Source organism: Thunnus thynnus, chromosome 23 (assembly GCF_963924715.1).
Source record: "Thunnus thynnus chromosome 23, fThuThy2.1, whole genome shotgun sequence".
Lineage (NCBI taxonomy): Eukaryota > Metazoa > Chordata > Actinopteri > Scombriformes > Scombridae > Thunnus > Thunnus thynnus.
Window position 1 is genome coordinate 23603676 of NC_089539.1, and position 24850 is coordinate 23628525.

Sequence of the window (24850 nt, forward strand, 5' to 3'; positions counted from 1 at the left end):
TGAAGGCAGGCAGAAATGGACCTTTTTATTTTTCTCGGGCGATAAACAACAGTGGATTGTCCTGACCAGACCGGACTGAACCGGATCAAACCAGTAAATCAAACCAGTCCTGAACCGGCTGGAACCGGTTTGAGGCCGCCCAGCTGACGGGAACAAACAAAACAAACAAACTGATCAGATTAATTTTTTTACTTTGTCTCCAACACGCCTGGCTAGTTTTACATCACGTTACCATGGCAACAGCCACACAGGTCATCAGTATGGTGGAGTCAGGTCTGGTCAGATGGGACCTGGTCCAGTAATCGCTCCTCCTCCCTCGGAGCAAAGGGATGGAGGGCCGGTGTATTGAATCAGGGGAAACAAAGAAGCTGATTGGTCCACAAACAGTAAAATCCCGCCCACCTGTGGTCACATCCCCCCCTCAAGCATCCTATTGGTTGCCTACATCATTCAAAAAACAGAGCGAGCCCTTCTCCCATTGGTCACCACAGCCTCAGGCAGGAAGGCCGTTTTTCCGCCATTGGTCAGTTTTGACAACACGCTAACTGTCAGTCACTCAGCAGCGGCCAATCAGGTTACAGTACAGTACCTGTTCTGGAATTACGAAAAGAAAAAAAAAAAGGAATCATAAACAAAAACAAGAGAAGAATGACGATGAACAGGGAGGTCAACCAATCAGAAGACCTCGCTAGAAAAACAAACAGGAAGTGGGAGGAGCTTCCAAGCCTCAGAATGAACGTATTTTCTGGAATTTCTTTTTTTTGTGTGTGTGTTCTTTGTTTTTGTCCTTTTTGTCCATGTGTGTGAGCCGTACATCCGTCATCTTCTTTCTTTTCCAACAGCTGATTTCAGTGCAATGCATCATGGAACGATCGATCGCTAGGAAGGTGTGTCACTACGTGTGTGTGTGTTTTTATATGCATGTATTTGTGTGTGTGTGTGTGTGTGTGTGTGTGTGTGTGTGTGTGTGTGTGTGTGTGTGTGTGTGTGTGTGTGTGCGTCCTGTTATCATGGAAACATGCTGCAGGGTTAGCGCTCCAGCAGCGGGGGTGGTGCCGTGTTGCATCGTGGGAACTTGTCTGTCCATGTTTTTAGCTGGTGTCCATGGACTCCATGTTGGCGGAGCTCGAGTCCCTCTGGATGGAGTCGAAGATGGCCGCCAGCTCCTGATTGGACGAGATCTGGGACTGGAACTCTGACATCAGCGGTGATTTCTCCGCCTCGGGGATCGTCAACAGCGCCACCACGGCTCGCATCGCTGACCGCTTCAGCTCGTCCTGCTTCTCAAACTCCTGCTTCACCGAGTTCGCCTTCACCTGCAGAGACAGAGGAGACAATCAAACTTTATTGATACAACATCTTTCAGACAAGAAACAATTAAGTGTAACAAGTGTTTTACAGGTGATTGACAAACATACAGGACAGTAAATATGGATTTGGAGACTAATGCACACCAAAATAAATTTTAAGTTTTTTAAGCAGCCAAAAATGTTTGATTTTGCAACAGAAACAACTGTAATTCAGTGTTTATTGATATTATCTATCAATTTTTAAATTTATATTCTGAACGTGAGAACCATGGGCTCAAAGTTATACAAAAAACAAACTACTGTACTTGAGTTCCATTTATATCCTCGCTGAATGTGCTGCCATGACGAAAGTTACCACGACATGCGTGCCTGTGTGAGCAGTGGAGGGAGGTAGGAGCTTAAGCTAAAGCTAACTAGCCATGTTGCTGTCGCCGCTGCTGCTGTTGGTGTGTGTCTGCTAGTGAGCCGCCATGGACTCCCTATCTGTGTAGATAAGCGCATGTTTAATTGGGGTTTAGGTTAGGGTGGCTCAGGATGACAACAAAAAAATCCTTTTGAAGGGGTCTGAAAAAGTTTGAAAATCTCTGTCCTAAAAGAAACAGATTTCCCCAAATTTCTAGAAAAAAAAGTTAAATTTTATAAAATTAAGATGTGAAGATCCAGGACCGTATCCAGTGTCCGACTGAGCGAACGTACAGACACATGGAAACATCTGCTCACCTGCCATCAGACAGTGTGTGTGTGTGTGGTCTGGGTATTCCTCACATTGTGGGGATGTATATCTGTTTACACATATTGTGGGAACTCACCTCCCTTATGGGGACAAAAAGCAAGTCCCCTTAATGTAAATCGTTAATTTAAGGGTGAAGACGTTCAAAGTTAAGGTTAGTTAAGGGTTAACTTACGGTTATGGTCAGGATAACTCTCTAGGAAATGAATGTAAGTCAATGTAATGTCCTCTGAACTGATGGAAACACGACACTGTGTGTGTGTGTGTGTGTGTGTGTGTGTGTGTGTACCTTGGTGGTGCAGGTGGCTCTAAGTGGTTCCACCAGTCTGTCCAGTCTCTGTAGAACAGCACTGGGACAAAGAGACGACAGTCTGGCCAGCATCAGGAACGTCAGCATCTAAAAACACGACGACAGCAAGAAGAACTAAAGTAAACAGCTGGATCATCAACAACAACAACAACAGCAGTAGTAGTAGAAGTTGTAGTAGTAGTAATTAGGAGTGGTTGATTTTGGGCTTTGATAAAGTAAAAGGTAATACCAGGCTGGGAATCGTTGATAACTAAAGTAAGTAAGTAACTTCAATACACCTCAAATCACACGACAGTTTAATTTAGGAGTTTGCCATCATTACAGGCATCTTATAAATGTTATGAATAAAGTATATACACTGATCACCAGCCACACCGATATAATGATTGCTTATATGTTGGTATCTGTGAATATGTGTTACAACCTTCATTTCACTTACACCTAGACCTCTCTGGGTTGTAACGTCAGTTAATAAGTAAGAAGAAATCGCAGTAGAGAAATGTATAAGATATGCTTGAGGTCATTTGGAAACAGTGCTGTTTCTTCTTTTAATATTGATACTTTTGGTATCAACCCACCAACCCCTAGCACTGTTCTGGTAGTATTAGTAGTAGAAGTGTGTTTGGACCTTGATGTCATAGTGGTCCTTGAGGCCGTCCTCTACGTGGTTGAGGAAGGTGAAGATGTCGATTCGGTCCAGGCAGCTGTCCAGCAGAGTGTACATGCACTCGAACGCAGCCTTCCGCAAATCCAAACCATCATCCACCGTGTGTTTGAACGGACCCATCTCCACCTACACACAGACATCAGTCAAATATCTGCTGATCAATACGACAGAGCCAACGATCTGATTGATTTTGTTTATGTATTTCAGGATGTTTTGGTCGCTCTCACCTCTCGGATCAGCTCCTTCCTGACTTTGGTCTCGTTGTAAAGTTGTGGTAGAACGGAGTCCAGCAGCTCTCGGATCAGACTCGGCTTATTGTGGGCAGCAGAGTTAAAGGTTACCAAGGCAACGCGACGCACGTTCAGGTCTGGGTCCTCCAGCGTCTTCAGGAAATCACCTGAAAAATTAAAAAACAATAATAATAATTAAAAAAAAAAAAAAAAATCAGCCAATCAGAGGAGACAGGAAGTTACCTTCAGCTCACATGTTGCAGCTGTGGTGTTTTCTTGTTTTAATGACATGTGGAAGTTTGTTGCTATAACAACTTACCAACTTTACATGTTAAAACAAGAAAAATGTTTACATTTTGTGAAATATCTGCAAGATTTTGTGATAATGAGATAGTGATATGTTGTTATAACAAGAAAAGCTTCTTGCAAAAACTGATTAATCTGGTATTAACTGACTAACTGTTGCAGCTCCAGTGAAAATGATCTCGTTAAAACAACAAACTGAGCAAATATTAATGTGTTACCTATGCAGTTCTTCAGCAGTGGGTCGATGGGCTGTGGTTGGTCAGAGATGGTGAACTTTACTGCAGTTACCACGGAGCTCCTGGCATACGAAGAACCTACAAACACACACAAACAGGCTTTGACCAAAGTGCTTCACAGAGCGATGACGGGCAAACTGAATATACATGAAATGAAACAGAACAATAGAAAACTAAACTTTCCTCTGTTTCTAATTGACACTGAGCTCTATTACGACTCTTTAGCTACGCTGCAGAATAAAATAAGCAGCAAATTTTAAAACCTAGAAAATTATTGATTGATATTACTTGGATATTAATCTTTACCCCTTTATTTATTTCAGTTTATTTTTCCTCGTCTGATATTTTGTTTCTATTTAATGTTAAAAGCTTCTTGCACAATCCTTTTACCAAATGTTGTATTTATTATGTCATAATTGAATTCTCTGGCACTTTGTTTCCTCTTTTTGTTCTTCATACTTGTTTATATGTTACTGTTTTCATAATTTCACTGTTGTCAATTAAGTTGGGGACAGGACGAGTAGTAACTACCTGACAGCAGGTATCCTTTGAGGCGGGGCAGCAGGGTTTCGGGGTCGATCAGCGTCAGTTTGCCCAGACACTCAGCCACCACGTTCCTGGTTCCCTCCTCCTGACACTCGCAGTGTTTGAGCAGCAGAGACCAAACGGACTCTACGTAAGGCTTCAGACCGGACACCGACGCCGAACCTAAACACAAGACACACACGTTAAAAACCAACACACACACACACATATACAGAAAGATGAATTTGAATTTGAATTTCTCACTGATGATCTCTTTGAGCGAGTGCAGCAGCAGGTACTGTCTCTTGGAGGAGGAGATCTCCTGCAGGACGAAGGGAAGATACTCCGGAAGATTCCCCACCGCGATACTACCCAACGCATAGGAGGCTGCAGACTTCACCTGAGAGATACAGGAGGGCAGAGACAGGTCAGCATCCACCAACACAGGACTCAACTAGACTTTACTGCTTCTTGTCATTCCTGCATTTTTAATTGTTTATTTAACAGGGACAATGCACAAAACTATATTTATTATACCAGATATAGATAAAAGCTTTTCCATCTGCAATAGAGCTGCAACTAACAATTATTTTCATTATCAATCGTTTTGTCTATAAAATGTCAGAAAATAAAAAAATGCTCATTAGAATTTCTTCAAGCTCATGGTGATGACCTGAAATGTCTTGTTTTGTCTGATTAAAAGTCCAAAATCTAAAGACATTCAGTTGACCATCACGCATGGCACAGAAAAGCTTCATATCAGGGCTGCAACTAACTTTATTTTCATTATGATTATTTTCTCAATTTATCGATTAGTTGTTTGATCTATTAAAAGATGACGTCCTCAAATGTCTTGTCTTGTTCAGTTCACTGTTACAAATTGAACATAAATATACAGAGAACACCAGGGCAGAAATTCTGAGCAGGCAGACAGATGTTACCTCTTCACTGGAGGAGGAGAAGGCGTCCAGGATGACTGTCTTGAGCTCTGGCTGGCTGCTGAGGTCCACATGGTGCCCCACCTCACCCAATGAGAGCAGAGCGAGCAGTCTAATGGAGTCTGTTGAGCGGCTGTTCTTCACGTCCTACGATTCAGGGGAAAAAATAAAATACAAATCATATTTAAACCTGCTCTGAGATGTTTACCACAGAGGAAACGCCTACAGCTACAGTTTCTGTAGACCCGCAGGTAGGTGTGTTACCTGGATGAACTGTCCCACCACAGCAGGTCCTTCAGTGGGGCAGGCTCTGGTCAGAGCAGCCACGCATTTAGCGATGGAGCAGTAAGCTTGTTTATGAGGCAGAGCGGCACTCTGGGAGTAAACTGGACCGGTCAGCATCCTCAGCAGGTCCATGTAACCCAAACCAGGAGTCTCTGTGGCCACTAGAGCCTGAACAAACACACACACACACACACACACACACACACACACACAGTTAATTCTGTTATTTGTGTTCATTTACAGCCTCAAACAGAAGCTATACTTAAATAGTAAATAAGGCTTTTATTTGTTCAAATGAGACCCTTATTTGAGACAATTTGTCGACTTTACCCAGTTTGTCCAGTTTATAAATTTTGGTTTGTCTACTAAAACCAGGAGCAGAAGACCAAACTTAACACCAGGACACAAGTGCAGCTTCACAGAAAGAGGTAGTGTAGTCACCATAATTCAAAACACTGAACTGGAAGCTGCAGAAAAAAATATTTTAGTGAAACTTAACTGACACCAGACATGAGATCATTTACCTGAACAAAGATTGTAAAATCACTAAAAGACTACAAGGTTTTTCCTTCAACATCTGGATCTGTGTGTCCAGTCAGAAATCAGTGCTCTGGTGACATCTGGAGTTTAAAAGCTGTAAATTCAGTGTTTCTGTTGTACCTGGTAGAAGTCCAGCATGGCGGCGAGCGCTCCGCCCTGCAGCAGTGGGGATCGAACCAGCGCGATAAGCTGCTGGAGGATGTTCCCGCCACTCAGCTGGCCCAGCGAGGACGGGTGCGTCACTGCCAGCGTGGACAGGAAGCTCAGCGCCATCTGAGACACGTGCATGTCGCTCTCCGAGATGAGAGGGGGGAGCTCGGCCAGGACGGCGTCCACCATGACCGGAGTCACCGCAGAGCTGAAACACGCATTCAGAAACAGTTACCAGGCGAGAGGAGGGGTGGGAGGAGTTAACAGCTGCCGCCGTGGCTGACAGGTGTGTGCGTGTTACCTGTAGTTTCTAAGCAGGATGTCCAGAGCAGCCAGCGTGCAGAGCTTCAGGGCTCGCTGGTTTTTGCGGAGGAAGGAGGCGAGGATGGGAACGGCGTCAGGTAGAACAGGCCTCAGATCAATTTTCAACGGGGATCCAGCGATCAGCGTCAGAGCTGGAAAACAAACAAACACAGTTAGACACAAAAACATAAATAGAAAACCAGCAGAGCCACAAAGGAAAAGGTAAATGTTCTGATAACACTGATGTTTGTTCAAGTGCTCATTTTTCTGATGTGTTTGTTTTTAACTAGTTATTTGACGATATAAAAAGGGAATATGACGTCATGTCTTGCCCAAAGAATGAAAATAAGACCTTATTAATTTTTAAAAAATAAATAAAACAACATCTAAAACTTCATTTTTAATATTAAATTACTGATCCAAGGTAATCGACCTGGGGGGGCGGGGCTTACCTTTCACGGTCGTCAGTCTTGTGATCTCGTTCTTGAGGCGTTCTAAGAAGATCAGCAGCGTTCCAGGAAGCTCGGTGGGGAGGCGGTCACCTAGGCAACCAGAGAGGGGGAGAAGTTGAGGAGTCAAAGAGGAAGCTGCATCATACAAATGACATCACGTCCCAGTGACTGACAGGCGGTGGTTACCTAGGTTACAGATGATCTGTCCCATGCAGGAGATGGCTCGCTCTTTCACCTCCTGGTCGATGTCGGCAGCTTTCAGGCGTTTGATTGTACAGGTGAACAGGTCGTTGATGTAGGGGGAGGGGTCAAAGCTGTCGGAGCCCTCCGATTGGCTGTCGAGGGGTCGGATCACCTGGAAGACAGAAGAAGAGTAGAATGTAAACTCATCGTGTGACGTCAGGAGGTGAAGAGGTTTACGGAGGCAGCAGGTCCGACTCCCACCTTAACGAGCTGCTGGGTGACGAGTAGAGCCTCCGAAGTGATCTTGTAGAAGGGGTCTCCCACGCATGCCACCACGGGCGGGACAAGGGCAGGTACGTGGGCGTGGAAGGCGTGGGCGGGGTGCGTGACCATGATGACGTGGAGGCACGCCAAGGCATCAATTTTCAGGTTAGAGCTGCTCGACTTATCGTTCAGAGAGAAGATGATACCTGAAGACACAAAACTCTGATTACTGCTGATACTACATGGCCAAAAGTATGTGGACACCAGACATTACAGCCATATGTGATAGCTGAGCATGTGACTGCGACACCTTGAGCGTTAATCTGCTGCTTTAACGCCTCCAGTCTTCTGAAGTTGGAGCCCTTCAGACACAAGAGCATCAGTGAACATTCAAAACATGTTCTGCTTTAAAACAACACAGGCGGCTGCGTTGGCGGGTGTGTTGCACCCCAGTAAAACAGGAAATCCGCTCAAGAAGTCCAGTTGTAACCAATCCAGGAATTTGAAGGTTTATTAGTCACCAAAACAACTTTGGACAGTTACTACGGTGGCAATTATTTTATCTTTTCTCTTTCTAGAGCGCTTCTGCTGTCAAAAGCTCCTGTAAATAAACACGTACATGATTCGATAAACATGAATAAACCTATCTGGAACCATTCTAAGCTAAGTTATTCCAGGGGAAACACTGAATACTATTTTTAAAGCTGCAATCGTCTCATTAATATGCATCTAAATCTATCTCCAATTTTTTTTAAGCCTTTTATGAAAGGACGACCCAGCACTTTTTGTTTGTTTTTTTTTCCACACAGAGCTTAAGTTGGTGTGAACACGGCCGTAGTGAGACCCAACACTGACATCCAAGTCAATTGTGAAAGAGTCCAGCTGAAGGACAATTTGTTCATTTTCACCAATCAGTGTTCTCCTGTTGTTGTACCTCACTATCCTGTTGGATGGAAAACCACTGATGCCATGCATGCATCACAAAATCTGACTGCATCTTCTCATGTCCATGTGTTCAAACTCCTTTACTGACCTCTTGTCTGAGATCGGCTGCATATTTCATATATATCAGTCAGTGACATCTGAAGGTGTATCGTTCTACGCTGGTTTTTGGGACAATATGAGGGTCTTTCTTGTTATGCTGTGCCTTCGTTTCCCCATCGGCATTTATTTAAACACTTCTGTGGGCTAATACAGTAGACCTCAGGGACCTTTTTTGGTGATTCCTGGTATAAAATATCATTGTTTGTCCAAACCAGGAGAGAGCCCCAGATCAAAAGCACACAAGTATGTGGAAAAGGGCGTCCACATACTTTTGGCCATATCATGCTAGTATAGTACTGCTGGTTATTCAGATAGACGAAAACTGCTAGTATTACCTGGTATTAGTACTGGGATGTGCTGAGTCAGGGCTCCTGGAAGGACATTCACCAGCTCAGTCAACATGTTGAAACAACACTGACGAGTTTTGACACTTTTCTCCTTCAGCTGCTTGTGAAGAGCTTTCACTATCATTGGAACCTGCAGAGGGCGAGAGACATTCACAGAGACAGAGAGAGAGAGAAATAAGACCACTTCAGCTACTTCCTGTTGTCTGTGGCTGACAGTGCAGGATGCTGAAGGTTTCCTGTCACCTTGACAACAGAAACCCCCATCAAACCGAACTAAAGCACTGATGACGGAAGTGCACGACAGCGACATCTGGTGAACGAAAATACTACTGCAGTCAGGGAGGAGCATTTATTTATGGCAAAACTATTTTTCTACATAAACAAGTATCCTGCATGTATCAAAGCTGTATCACTTTGGTTTGGAATATAGCCTCAAATGGATTTTTGAATAAGATATTTAAGAGTTTTGGTTTAAACAACACATTATAAACAACCACTGGGACAAAGAGCCATTAAATTTGGTTATGAAACCTGCATTAACTGATGTTTTGTCCACTAGTTTTCATCAGAAACAAGTAATGAACACAACTCATATCGTCACCTTTTAAGTTGATATGTTAATAAACAGTTGCTTATTTCCACATCCAGCAGTTACGGAGCAACATTATCATTCATGTGGAGTCGTGTTTCTGTCCACCTGGTGAATATAAGTCCAATATTCACTCTCTTTTAGCTCTGTTTTTGCTCTCTACCAACTCCTGAGGGAAATATCTGGCTCTTTAGCTGCTAAATAGACTACAGCTAACTGTGTCTGTTTGCCGTTTGGTGCTGAGCAGGTAGTGTACAGTGGCTTTTTAGAGCTTTTTCTCTGAAAACGACGCTATGAGAGCGCTGAGAGTGAACCAGAACAGTAAAGTTGCAGCCAGACAGATAAACAATGAGCTGAAACTCACTATAAAGCTCCGTAAAGCCGAGAGGAGCTGCAGAGTCACTGATAATTCTCTGTAGGTTCATCACTACGAGCCACGACCAACACATTACACACTGATGGATCATCATCAGTGGTGTTATCGATTATAGCTTCTTAAAATAACTGTCGAGAGATGTAGTGAACATTTTACAGCTGAAACAAACTTGTCATACATCCTCAGTTTTATCGTTACCTGGCTCTGCAGCATGGTTAGCGGTGTGTCTCCTTGCTCCATGGCGTCTGGATCAGCCAACCAGCTCTGAGCCGGTCGGGTTTGTTTGAGCAGCGACAGGTAGGCGTGGAAAACATCTGCCTTCACGTTCTCCTCCCTCTCCTAAAGACAGACAGGGAGATCGATTCAGGATGAGAGGTCTTAATTAGATATTATCATGTCAACAGGTGGAATTTAGCCTTTAGGATTAGTGCTGCTGCTCTCAAAACAGCTTGATAGTATTTTCTCATTGATTGGGAGATAAAAACAAAGCATTTGAGTAAGGTTGTGATCTGTAATGTGGTAAAGAAAGGGTGAAAGGTGAAGTGACACCAGAGTCGGCAGAGTCGACAGAGTGACGGTACCTTGAAGCGACAGACGAGCGCAGGAGAGACGGAGCGATAAAACTCTGGCAGCATTTCATGACGAGTTGAAACGACAGCATCCAAACACTTGGCCGCCGCCCGCCGAACCTTCCAGCTCATGTCGTCATCATCGCTGTACTCATCATCACTGCCTGGACCGACCGACAGAGACACAGAGTTAGTCATCAGACCCGTCACAGCCTCAAGCTTCTTCACAGGTTTCTTTGAGAACAAGTAAAAGTATCTAAATACAAAACTGTTCTTTTCTTAGATGATTTGATTAAAAAAATAAATAAAGATAACATACAAGTAGAGCTGCAATGACCCTTTAGAGTCTTTTTTTTTTTTTTTTTTTTTTAAAGGACTGAATATCGTTGGGTTGTGGACTGTTGGTTGGAACAAAACAAGACATTTTAGGTTTTAGGTTTCATCTTGGGCTTTAGGGAATAAGTGATCAAAAAAAAATAAATCTACAGGTGAATCGATAATGAAAATAATCATTAGTTGCAGCCCTACATGAAAGTCATCTTGTAGTCATCATTTCACAGCTTTAAGACTCAACATTCCCAGACTTGATTTATAAGACTAAGCTGTCAGCATTAGCTGTCATCTACCTGCCTTGTGATCAGAAATATTGATAAAATCATCTTCATTGCGATATCAATATATATATATATATATATATATATATATATATATGTATAAAAAATATTCTAGGAATCAACTGAGACAATGTTTAAAATAAGCAGGCAGGAACGTCTGTTGATACAAAACTTAGATAAGATTAAATAGTGTACAGTTATGCCACAGCTCTGTGAGGCTGTAGTCGGGCATAACAGTGCTTTGAGCTAAATGCTAACAATGTTAACATGTTGATGTTTAGCAGCTACCATGTTCACCATCGTAGTTTAGCGTTTTAGCATACTAACATCTACTAATTAGCATTAAAAACGAAGTACAGCAGAGGATGATGAGAATGTCATTGTTTGTTTTGTTTTTAAGAGTAGTGCAGACTGTGTACTGGGGGTACGATGATATATGTGTCTTGTACATTAGGAGATTACGTACCTTAATTGTGTGTACCTTGTATTTTTCTATATGCAGCTGTATTGAACACTTAAGCCCAAGACAAAATTCCTCTCGGAGGCGATAAAGTTTGTCTCATTTTGATCTATTTTTGCAGGTATTTAATCATAAACCAAAGCACTAGACAAATAAAACTCTGGCCAGGTGGCAACACTAGATGGAAACCTCACAAAATCCCATAAATTATTACAATTCATCCTCTTGGAACCATAAACATCTGAACATCATGACAATCCATCCGATAGTTGTTGAGATATTACTGTGTTGGATCATTTTCCCCGCAATAATTCACTGCTACTATGAACTGCAGAAACTGTATTATCAGTTACCTTAACATGTAATTGAATAAGAAATGCAGGTTATCTACAGTTAGTTAACAAAAACAGACTTATGTTTCAGTACCTTGGTAGTCTTCATCGTTCTGCTCGGCATCCATGGCGTTGTCGTCCTCGTCTTCATCGTCAAAGTTGTAGTTGGGGTCGTAGGTCAGGTAACGCAGACAGATGGAGATGACGGTGGGAACATGGGGGTAAACTTCTTTAGGACACCTGCAACAACAACAACAAAAAAAAAATCAAATAACGAGAACAAGTACAACTATAACATTACTTTAGCAGTATTACTGTGTGTTTTACCTCCTAACGAAGGACTCAAAGGCCTGGATGCAGTACTCTCTGAGCTCGTCATCGTCAACATTACAAAACTTTACAACCAGCGGGATGATCTTCTCCAGATACTCTCCTACACAGACAGAGAAAATTAGAGTAGCAGATTAGTTCTTGCATTCAAGCTTCTCTTATATTCTGGTGGTTGACAAGCCGTCCTGTCTGTCTCACCGATCCTGTGTCCCGCCTGTCTGCTGATGGCCGCCGTGCACTGGATGTAGGTTCTTGTGGTCGACATGTTGTCGTTCCTCCCGAGCTCCGTCAGAAGGTGTTCAATCAGATCGATGAAGACCAGATTCCCGCAGGACATCACCAGGTGGCCCAGAGCCATGATGGTCCTCTGAAATATTCACAACAACTATAAATAACTGAAGAGCTTTCACAGGTTAACATAAAGGTTCCTGACATCTTGTTGTGAAGGAGAATAACTTAAAAGGTTAAGGCTGGAGATTTTCTATATTTTTCTTATCAACAAATCTCATGTTTGGATCCAAACCAACAATGCACTGATCTACTAACAAGTATTGTGTGTGTATCCAAAGCCTGATATATCTTATTCCTCTGTGCCGTAGACCTCCGTTGTTGTCCAAAAACTATTAAAAACACATCAATGAGTCACAGCGCTGCACTGGGTGACATGTTCCTTCATTATGAAGAGTTTGGTCACATTAGTTTGTTTAGAAAAGGCTCCAAAGACTAATAACAGTGATCACGTTTTCAGTCTCAGGAGAGTAGTTCTGTATAATTTTGTTATGCTACACGTCAATGAGTCACACCGCTGAAGTGTGCTTATTCACACATGCCATGGCAACGCCGGAACAGACGGGGCGCGGGACAGTCCAGCAGATGGCGGTAATGCAACACTTACGGATGCCAACTGCCATAAAACTCAATAGAAGAAGAAGATGAGCCAAGGCCGGATGCGGTTCTGTTTAGAGCTTCACTAGCTTGTTGTGCTACATATCACAACCTCTTAGACTTTGTACTGAAGTTCTTTACAATCTAGTAGAAACACCTGCCTTACATAGAACTACTCTCCAAACCAACATGACCAAACTCTAAATAATGAAGGAACATGTCACCCAGAGCAGCGGTGTGACTCATTGATGTGTTTTTAAATAGTTTCTGGACAACAACGGAGGTCTACAGCACTGTGGAATAAGATATATCAGGCTTTGGATACACAGACAATACTTGTTAGTAGATCAGTTCATTATTAGTTTTCCTCCAAACATGAGAAAAACATAGAATAGCACCAGTATTATCCTTTAAGGGTTAAAAGGTCAGCTGTATACCTTCCTGACAGCCAGTCTGGGGGAGGTGAGCTGAGGGAGCAGACAGCTCAGGATGGAGGGATGGAAGTTCACCAGTAGACCTCCTTGTCTGCAGAGACAGTTAACTGTAGTCAGTTTATTTAGTTCCAGTTAGACAGAATGATGTGATTGCTGTCATACTTCTACACCTTGTTCTGTAGTTATAGTAAATACAGGTGTAGCAGACAGACAGACAGGTACCTGCAGAGCATGTCAGCCATGATGTCGAGCGCCTCCAGCTGGACAGACACGTCTTCCTGTTTGGCGATGGCGCTCGTCAGGCGACCAGTTATCTTCTTACACACACTGGCAGCTAAAGCAGAGCCTGAGACACACACAGATAGGAGTTTGACAGCAGTAGAGCTGAAACAATAAGTCGTTTAATTGAGTGAAAAATAATCAGCAATGATTTTTTTCAAGCGAAAAAAAATAAAAATCCTCTGGTTCCAGCTTTTCAAATGTGAGGATTTTCTGCTTTTCTCTGTTTTATATCACTGTACACTGAATATATTTTGGGTTTTAGACTGTTGGTCAAACAAAAAAAGTATGTGAAGACATTATCTATGCAACAGTTTTTCATTACTTTTTGACATTTTATAGACTAAACAATTAATAAAAAATAAAAAAAAAATCTGGAGATTTAACTTTAAAATGTCCTCATATCTGTGTACGATTAAATTGTGTGTTATAAACCAGTAAATGTCTTTATGGTGCTTAATGCCAAATATGTTTTTTTTTCCAGCTATTGGTGGAGTTACAGTTGTTGACAAATACATTAACACTTATATCTTCTTACAGCTGTTAGAGTATGTAAACCATTTATTATATTTTTATTAAGTAACACTAAAGCATAAACAGCAGTAGAGACAGGTGATAATGTTCTGAAAGTAACAGCAGAGGCAGCAGCAGTGTTTTTACCGCTGGAGGCAGGCGGTAACTCTCCAATCACAGTTTTGAGTCCGATGGAGGAAATGTCTCTGAGTTGTTCTTTGTCCGACAGCATGTTGGTGCACAGAGTGTCCACGATCGTCTCCACCTGGTACTCCTTCACTTTACTGACCAGCGGCCCGAGGCTGACAAAACAAACGCACCCACAGTTAGAGACACTCATAGACTCTCAGATACAGGAACGACAGAAATTAAACCAAATTACATGTTAAAAAACATAAATAATCTCAAAAACAAAGACATTTTCAGGATGACACAAATAAAAACTGAGCAGAATAATGTTTCTGAAAATGAAAGAAAAATAAAGTATAATATATATAATTATTTATTCATTTATATATTTTTAAAATGTAAAAATAAAATATAAAAATTTTTAGAAAGACATTTTAAAAAGATGTGTTTTCACCATTTGACGGCCAGGTTCTGAACTTCTCCGTTCTTGTCCTCCAACAGTTTGAGAATCATCCTCACCACCTGTCAATCAATAAATCAATCAATCAATCAATCAATCAATCAATCAATCAATCAATCAATCAATCATATGTACCTGGGTTTGCTCAAAACGAACACACTCAAGAACTGTCTTTGCTCACATCAGCCTGAAGCACACAGACCAGTGTGCCTACTTTAAACAGTTTAAACATGTTCTTTAGTAAACCAGTATAAACCAGTTTAAACTGACCTTCCTCTCACTGTCGTCGTCCAGTTTGATTGAATCTTTTTGTAGCTCGGTCATCAGGTCGTTAGTGGCCATAAACCTGGAAACACACAAACAAATTAATGAAACAATTCATCAAAAACTCAAACCTGCTGAGGAGTCAAAACAACTTTACTGCTCCGATTCAGCAAATATTGTACGACACGAAGGACCAACAAGATTACGATCAGTCAATTAATCAATTAGTTGATGGACAGAAAATTAATCTGCAAATATTTTGATAACTGAATCATCGTTTTAGTCATTTTTTAAAGTAAAAAATGCCAAATATTTGCTAGTTTCAGCTTCTCAAATATCAATTTTTTTGGTTTCTTTAGTCCTCTATGACAGTAAACTGAATATCTTTAGATTGTGGACAAAACAAAACATTTCAGGTTGCATCAATCAAACCACTAATCGATTAATCAAGAAAATAAAAACAATCGTTAGTTGCAGCCCTGTTCAGAATAAAGCTCTTCACGGGTCCAAAATAGTAGGAAAAAGCTACGAGTATAAATCAGCTTTCAAACACACAGAGACATTATTCAAATAGATCCGAGGACAGTTAGACCAGAATCAAAATGTGTTCGACCCAAACAGACACCAATAAAGAAAGACAAATACCAGCAACAGCGTGACGTTCCACCAATAAATAAGCATATATAACAGTGTTCTGAAAAACCAATTTATATAAATACTTGAAAGTCTTATTTTCATCTTGTAGTCCACTACGCTACAGATCCACCCAAAAATCATCATTTTCTAACCAATTTAATATTTGTGAATCAAATCCCAAGAAAGTCTTATCACTTAACAGCATAAATCTCCCCCCTGCTCATATCACAATCACGAAAAGTCAATAAAATGTCAGAAAACAGAGTATATGCTTGTTATATTTTCTTAAAGCTCATGGTGACGTCCTCAAATGTCTCGTTTTATCTGTCCGAAATCCAAACATATTCAGTTTACTATCCCGTATGATACAGAAAAGCTTCAAATCCTCACATGTTTATGAGCATTTTCACTTAAAAAAAATGACTAAAATGATTATTCGGTGATCAAAACAGTTGCTGATTAATTTCCCGATGATCGACTAATCAATCCTTTCTCTCTAGTCATAGTTCGGGTGTTTTCATACAAAGTTCTATCTGTTGGGAGCCAATCATATCTGTATTTTCCAGCCTTCCGATTAAAAGTAGAAAAGCAATTTATGTGTGTTTGACAGCAGCTGAAGAGCTCTGCATGAAGGAAACATGCTCTGAACTCACCCGCAGACACGTCTCACCTAAACAGATTAATTATCTCTTCTGCCGAGAATCTGCTGATACAGACTAGATTAAAGCACTCAGATCAGGATTGGAAGTGCTTGTACGAGGTCAGCAGCAAATTTTTTTTTTTTTTTTTTTTACAGCAGAGGGAGCGGATATACTGACAGCTCTCACAATTTCGCAGAACTCTTGTACTGAGACGGCTGCTGTCAGAAGTGATGAAACCGATTAGCTGTGCTGCCAACTTTGGTTGTGATCGTCCTCCAGCAGCTTACAAAAAGGAGGCTGGTTTGCTCTGAATTTTATCTGTTCAAGAGTTTTCCAGTATTTTCTGGTTCCTTTAGTCCTTTAGTGACAGTAAACTGAATATATTTGGGTTGTAGACTGTTAGGCGTTGCATCTTGAGCTTTGGGAAACAGTGATAGAGATTGATCATTTTATAGGCCAAACTACTAACAGATTAATCGATAATGAAAACAATCTAATCCTGGTGTTTGCATGTAGATTTATTGCTGGTGTTTTGACCCAGCGGTGCCACAACCTGGACGTGTCACCCCGGCACGGCGCAGCAAGGAAACACTGTCCAATGATATAATAAAAACACTGTAAGTTTGGACGATACTCGTTTAAACTCAAACTGTTGGAGCCTCATATTGGCTTCAGCCGAATGTCTGAAAGCGTTTTTATACAAAAGGAGAAGTGTGGATGGAGCTACTGTCGAGGCGAGCGAATGGGAAAACAGTAGTGTTATGAGACAGTTATTAAGTTCTATGTTTTGTTATCTAATACCTATTTATTTATATCTATGTTCAATATAAATAGTGCGGTATTTCATTCTTTGACTTTTATTACAGCTGCAGCTATATCTGGGCCTCTGGAGCCTTTCTGCTGTCAAAAGCTCCAGTAAATTACAAAAACACTGGAAGGTATCGACCAATAACTCAAGGCATATGAGGCACGAGAGTGTTGCATTAAGACAGACTTGAAAAAAACCCAAACCTGTCCTTTAAAGTGAATATATAACTCGCTGAGGTGATGACATTTGACGGCACTGGTAATGATAATCAAAAACAAGACAAACCTGTCCATATTTTCAAATTTCAGTTTCCATTTCTGGCAGTAAATCAATATTAAGCACCAAATGGATCAAAATAAAAGCTCTAACCTGTAAAGTTAGTCGTCATGGTAACCTGACAAAACAGAATCCATCTACACTGGATTATAGAGATTAATCAACTAATCATTGAAGATCAAATCGACTGAAAGGAAATTAATCTACAACTACTATCTATCATTTTTTGATAGTTCCAGGATCTCATATGCAACAATTTGCTGCTTTTCTTGGTCTTGCACTGTGATAAATTTAATATTTTGTGGGTTTTTTGTGATTGTTTATTTGTCAGACAAAAAAAAAAAAAAAGAGAGACATTTGATGACATCACCTTGTGCTCTACGATGCTGTGACGTTTTTCTGTTTTCTGATGTTTTTTCACTATCAAACAAATGAGTTGATAGTGAAAAAAAAATACGCTTGCACGTATTCTGAGGTGTGAATGTTACTATTAGCGTGTCTGTATGTGTGATGACTGCCGTGAGTGACTTTGTCTCGCAAAAGAGCTGCGAGACATCTTAAAAGGACGAGTTCACAGTTTTTCAAGTGTGTCTTAAACCAGCAGTCAGGTGTCCATATGAACAGTGAAAGAGGTTTTCCTCGCTGTAATCATTCCTCCTGTTCATACTGGATATTAAAAGATCCTTCAAATGTGCTTTCAATGTAAGTGATGGAGGCCAAAATCCACAGTGTGTCCACACAGTCATTTAAAAGTCTCTGTGAAGCTTATATTCAGCTTCAGCAGTCTGAGTTAGTCATATCAAGTGGATATCTGACACATTTACAGTCTTTTTAGCATCAAATTCCTTCTTTGTGTTTCCTCAGACAGTGTTTCCCCCGACTCAGGATTTTCACAGTCGACCCAGAGTTGGCACACAGTTGGCAATGCATCGATTTTCTCATAGTTGTTTCTTCCAACTATGAGAAAAAATTATTAATGTCTCCACCCGGTTACAATAGCCTACGTGAGTATCACGTTTAACCTGTAAGACTTGTGTTTTAATGCTGTTGTTCATCATTTGTGAAAAACATCAGATTTACACACAGAGAAATTAAAAGTGTGTCTTAGTATTGGTTCCGTTATTAAATCCAAGTGTAGCTCAGAGCGTCTCTCCTGCCGACATCGCTGTCAGCTGCTCAGCCAATCACACTGGACAGTAGAGGAGGAGGAGACGACAAAGACGCTGATAGTGAATGTTTAAACAGGAGTTTAGCTGACTTTGTTCCATTCAACTACGGAATTAACATATGACATGTCAAAAAAGGCAGCTATTCGACTGAAAAAATGTGAGTCGACTCAGGGGGGCTTATCGACTGATGCATCGACTCAGCAACTTTTAGGGAGCAGTCCTAAAGTACAGTAACAAAACGAGCGGCTTTGGCAGTAAAAAGACTAACGTTGAAAGATATCTACCTGATTTGACTCATTTGGACGCTGAAGCTTCATATTAGCTTCAGATAAACTTTAAAATACATTTCTGCAAAGAAGGAGGACTGTGGATTTTGTCCCCCATCATCCTGTTAACATCAACATCCCTCTGAGAAGAGGTGGAAGAAGTATTCATGTCTTTTACTTAAATAAAAGTACCAATACAGCAATGTAAAAATACTCCATGACAAGTAAAAGTCCTGCATGAAAAATACTCCTACAGTAAAAGTACATAAGTATTATGAGCTTGATGTAGTTACAGTATTGCAGTAAAAGTACATAAGTATTATGAGCTTGATGTAGTTAAAGTATTGCAGTAAAAGTACATAAGTATTCTGAGCTTGATGTAGTTAAAGTATTGCAGTAAAAGTAGTGGTTTGGTCCCTCTGACTGATATATTATTATATATGACATCATTAGATTATTAATAGTGAAGCATCAGTGTTAGAGCAGCATGTTACTGTTGTAGCTGCTGGAGGTGGAGCTAGTTTACACTACCTTATATACAGTTAGCTAGTTTAGTCCAGTGGTTCCCAACCTAGGGGTCAGGCCCCTCCAAAGGGTCAGCAGATAAATCTGAGGGGTCGTGAGATGATTAATGGGAGAGGAAAGAAGAAAAAACAAAGTTCTGATACACAAATCTGTTTTCAATTTTTGGACTTTTTCTCTAATCTTTGATTTTTGCTGAAATATTGGATCATTTGAACATTTATTGAAATGAAAGCATGTGAGAAGTTTAGAGGGAAAAATCACTATTTGGTGGAGCTGTTAACAACTCATAGACATGTGAAATGTGACCCCGACTACACACTGCTTTTTGTAAGACGTCAAAAGCCAAAAAGGTTAGAAACCACTGGTTTCATCTTTAACAATGTGTTGTATTTTAAAAGCTTGTTATATTATCCATTGTGTCAAATCTTCATCTGAAAAGTAACTAAAGCTGTCAAATAAATGTAGTGGAGTAGAAAGTACAATATTTCCCTCTGAAATGTAGTGGAGTGGAAGTATAGAGTAGCATCACATGGAAATACTCAGGTAAAGTACAAGTACCTCAAAATTGTACTTAAGTAAAAGTAATTAGTTACTGAGTGATGGATGGAGCTCCTGTCTGTTTACAAGTTGCTGTCCTGTATGTTACCGATGCTAACACACCCCAAACATCCTGCTAGTTATCCGAAACGACACACTAACGCATCTACACAACATCAACCGTTTGCTTTTCAGCTTCTTGCACAAGAATACCAGTCAGTTGTCCCTGTAACTTCACATTTTCTACCACATGCACCGTTAAAAAACGCACCAACACACCAGAGCTGACATCACGCTAGCTTGCGGCATGACAGAAGTTAGTGCTACCAGTTAGCAGGCGAGCTAACCGCTAAACGGAGGCGTTTACCTGCAACCCAGCTGTCAGTTTAGCACGATGTGCAGCAGGTGATCTTCCTAGCAGGACATTAAAGCTGCTGTAGAGTCACAAACACGCTACCAAGCATCAAATCTGTGAGCTAACTGGCGAGCTGGCGACATGACGATGCTCAGACAGGTGGCAAGCTAACAGCGAGGCCCCGACACAAGCGCCGCTGCTCGCTGTTTTCGTAGCATTAACCGTTAAAAACAAACAGTTTGGGCTCCTGATGTGAACTGTGCATTTAATTTGCTCTGATGTGAGCTCGTTTTTACCTGAAATCCTTGTCGCTGGAGGTCATTTTCTCCAGCAGATTGGAGATGTGGTACGAGGCGCTCGCCATGTCGGTGCTGTTAGCCGTTAGCCTCCTGCTAGCAGACTGCGCTCCGTGTGTGTGCTCCGGCTGCGGTGTCTGTGGCTGTCTGTGGCTGTCTGTCGGTGTGTTCTGGCTGGCTCAGTGTTGAGTTGTGTGTGTTTCTGGTTGTTGTGCTGCTGCTGCCGCCTTTCTCTCTTTCTACAGCGACTGTCGCATCCCGGGGCGCGGAGTTTGGTGTGTTTGAATGGAGCTCCCGTTCTCTCTGCAGAGGGGCGGGGTTAGCAGGACTGGACGCTGCGGGGTCGAAGGTCAGAGTTTGACCAAAAAAATTTCTCTCTCATAGTCAGACTCACAGTGTTTTCCTTTCCCTTATTTCAAAACTATTTTGAAAGAAAATAAATTAAATTTAATATATGTATATATATATATATATACATATATACATATATATGTGTGTGTGTTCATATTGACCATTAGAAGATCCCTTCATAAGGCACTTACAATCTAAGTGATGGAGGACAAAATCCACAGTCCTCCTTCTGTGCAAAAATGTATTTCAAAGTTTATCTGAAGCTAATATGAAGCTTCAGCATCCAAATGAGTCAAATCAAGTAGATATCTTTCAACATTACAGTCTTTTTAGTGCAAAAGTTCCTCTTTTTGTTACTAAACTTCCACCGCAGCTCAACAGGGAAACACTGTCCGAGGAAACACAAAGAGGGAATTTGATGCTAAAAAGACTGTAAATGTGGCAGATATCCACTTGATATGACTAACTCAGACTGCTGAAGGCTCATATAAGATTCACATCAGATCAGTTGAATCTGCATCGTCCAAGGAACACACTGCAAATATGGTTTTGCTATGCCTACGCAGTTCATGAGTTATTAGCCAAAACGTAAAACAAGTATAACTGATGACATAATGGCGCTATTGGTACCATGTTTTAACATGTTAGGCATTTCCACATGGGACACCTGTCCATGAAGTATGAATACTTTAACTCTTTTAGTTTTTGAGATATCAACTTTCAAACATTCCTCCCATAGATTTTCATTATAAATTTTAATATTTAAAAAAATTCTATAAAATCACTGGAGTGTAATAGAAAGAAGAAAAGTCATAAATGTCCTTAATGAGCTGAACCTTTTGATATTTGAATGGTTTCTGTAACTGAGGAAGTGAGTGTTTGAAAAACGTACAGAGGAATAATACATAAAGCTTTGAAGACCAGCATTCACACTAATAATAATTTCAAAATTACAATGGCTGGCTATAGATTAAATTTTAATTTACGATCTAAATTGTAGCCTATATATTACATTTACCAAAAAAATTACAATAAAGACTCTTTCTATTGCACAAACTAAAGCGTTGTGAGGTCAGTCACCACATCTTAAACAGAGTAGAGCTGCAACTAAAGATTATTTTCATTATTGATTCATCTGTTGATTATTTTCTTGATTTATCAATTAGTTGTTTGGTCCATAAAATGTCAGAAAATGGTGAAAAATGTCAGTCACTGTTTCCAAAAGCCCAAGATGCAACCTAAAAAGTCTTGTTTTGTCTCAACCAACAGTCCACATCCTAAAGATATTCACTATACTGTCATAGAAGAAACCAGAAAATATTCACATTTAAGAAGCTGGAACCAGATGATTTTGGCATTTTGTCTTAAAAAATGACTCAAAACTATTAATCGATTATGTTGATGATTAATTTTCTATCAACTGACTAATTGATTAATCAACTAATGGTTGCAGCTCTAAAACAGAGTGTATCAATCCCTCATTCCCCAAGTGTTTTTACCCTCAACATTGTGTCCTGGATCAAATACATGACTGTCAAAAACAAGGCCTAAACCTCCAGAATAGTCAGACTTGGCAGTGCAATATAAGGCTGTAAACAACACCCGTTAGCTTATCACCATGACATAGCAGTTGCAGGAATGACAGGCACAATCTTAGAAGATTCCCTGTGCAGGAGGACAGCCTGTTTGTTTTCAAATTCAACTGGATTAAAAACCTTTCTTTAATTCTTTTTAAGACACAGAGGTGAGTGCGGACACCCACAGAAATGAACTGACCCTCTCTTCACCTTTCCTTTCCAAGTGGGGGTCTGACAGCATAACACAGACCAGAATCGGACACTCAAAACTCTTGGAAAGCCAGATGGCTGACTAAATTAACAACTGGCTAAAAGCATAAATGACTCATTGGGTCATTTGAACCAGAGAAAGGACCAGAGAACTCACATCAACAAGACCACTGGACTGTTAAGGGACTCCCTGTTTGGATCTTGCTTATCTCCACAGATTGTCATAAATCTGAGAAGTGCATTCCTTAGTGATTTCTCAGTGGTATAGCTAATCACCCAAATAAGTGATTAGGAAGTGGGCTTCCTAATGTCTTCCCATCTGTCTTCTGCTGCTCTACAAGCCTGAACTCCTACCAAAGAATAAAGTCATCCAGTGACAAAGCTGTCACACAATTTGCCCCAGAATTATAAAACTCCCTCTCTCTTTATATTAAATTATCTCAGTCCATTAATAACTTTACAGTGTATTTGGCCTCATAGGCCCTGTTCACACCTGGCGTTAACATGCGTTTTGGGTGATCTGATCACAAGTGGACAGCTCTAAATACAGGTGTGAATGCACCCAAGATGCATTGAGGATGCACTGAGATCCGATCACTCAGACCACATTCGGAAGTGGTCTGGGGTGCATATTGTCATATCATGACAGGTCACCTGGGCAGGCTAGGGTGGGGCAGTGCAATATAACTGAAAAAACAGGCACACATATAGAAGGTTCAAAAAAGAAGTTGAAGTTCTCCATTAAGCAGGTTATTAACAGGTAACTCAGGTAATTTCTTCAATAAAAATCAAAGTCCAAGAACCAACTTAAAACACCCCAGAGGAGAAAAAGGTTCTTTAACAACTCAAAAAAAGAAGAAAAAAGCTCATTATAAAGTGTCAGTTTTCCCCTTTTAAGGTGTCTTCTTCCACTTGAACACTTCTTAGTCTTTAAAGTACTTTGCTGAATGTAGGTGATCTTTCAAAGTCCATTTGCCCAGCTCCTTCCAGCCATGTGCTCTCTGTCCCTCTGCTCCTCTTGTTCTGCCTCTGTCAAGTTCCCAAGTCCTGCTTTAATCAGGTGGGTTAAAGGACCAGTGTGCAGATTTCAACAAACTGAATACCCCTCCCCTTCCAAATGTATAGGAGAACCTACGGTGTTTGGTTTGTCCATTCTGGGCTACTGCAACTTCTGGGCACTGCAACATGGCAGGCTCCATGGAAGAGGACCTGCTCCCTATGTAGATATAAAGGGCTCATTCTAAGGTAACAAAAACACAATGATTCTTATTTTCAGGTGATTATACACTAATTAAAACGTATTTATGAATATTATATTCCATTTCTGCTGAGTCCGTTCTGCTAGATGCTACTAAATTCTACACACTGTACATTTAAGTATCTACACCTGTCTGAGTGGTGAGGCATTCTGGGAGATGTAGTGTGTGCAGCAGCAGCCATTTTGAGATGTGGCAACCGAACCTGTATGCAAATGTAGCACCCCTCTACTATATGTCCCCTTATGACGCCACAATATGGCCACATTTTTTTAGCAGTGTTTATAAATGTGTTCTGGGCTGCATTGAGGGACCGCCTACACAACTGACAATCTCTGCATACACGGAAATACCATAGACTGTATAAAAATATGGATGGAGTTACCATAATGTCACCCGTTGGTTTCTGAGGAGGAGTTTTGAAGCTCAAAGTGAGCCGCTCCGGCCGTCGCCATCTTGGCAGTACGTGACTCTGCCTAACTCCTAGCCAATCAAAAATGGGCAAAGAGGCGGGCCGAATGGCCGAAACAAGCCACCTAGCGGCTGGCGGACCTGTCACTCAAAGCAACCATGTCCTTCATTATGCATAACTTTACGGCTTAATAAAATTCAAATGGGTGAGTTATAAGTCAATGGGAATTGACTTGCTTTTGGAGCCTCAAGTGGCCATTGAAGGAACTGCAGTTTTTGGCACTTCCGCATTGGCTTCATTTTACAGCTCTGGAGGTTGCCACTTGGGAAATACATACTAATTCATGCCCCTATTAAAGTAAGCAAAAACAACAAGAAGCCACAACAACAGGCAAAATGGATTCTCGTGGATGGAATACACACAAAAAACGTTGATTTCCATTCGAGCCAAAGAGTCTTGATTTTGCCCACGCACCAAACTT

The 24850-nt window shown here is 41.0% G+C and overlaps 1 protein-coding gene across 1 annotated transcript; it reads right to left on the reverse strand.

Annotated features, from left to right (window-relative positions):
* On the reverse strand, window positions 1-20878 carry cand1 (cullin-associated and neddylation-dissociated 1). Its single transcript, XM_067581291.1, has 26 exons — window positions 20564-20878; window positions 15061-15136; window positions 14785-14852; window positions 14349-14503; window positions 13632-13755; window positions 13413-13500; window positions 12289-12457; window positions 12088-12193; window positions 11855-12000; window positions 10367-10518; window positions 9984-10124; window positions 8809-8950; window positions 7427-7635; window positions 7169-7337; window positions 6983-7072; window positions 6529-6682; window positions 6198-6435; window positions 5517-5705; window positions 5256-5399; window positions 4579-4714; window positions 4321-4497; window positions 3772-3867; window positions 3245-3414; window positions 2979-3143; window positions 2330-2437; window positions 1-1316 (listed from the first exon to the last, which is right to left on the reverse strand). Exons 1-26 carry the CDS (start codon window positions 20629-20631, stop codon window positions 1092-1094), a joined length of 3705 nt encoding a protein of 1234 aa, XP_067437392.1. The 5' UTR covers window positions 20632-20878; the 3' UTR covers window positions 1-1091.
* Window positions 20879-24850: the final 3972 nt, after the last annotated feature.

Bases quoted from the DNA above. Each gene is read 5' to 3' on its own strand.
- cand1 (XM_067581291.1), bottom strand. From the start codon at position 20,631: ATGGCGAGCGCCTCGTACCACATCTCCAATCTGCTGGAGAAAATGACC. The intron at 15,137-20,563 runs GTAAAAACGAGC...GTGTGTTTCCAG, and splicing joins TCCAGCGACAAGGATTTCAG to GTTTATGGCCACTAACGACC. The intron at 7,338-7,426 runs GTGGGAGTCGGA...TCTGTCTTCCAG, and splicing joins TCACCCAGCAGCTCGTTAAG to GTGATCCGACCCCTCGACAG.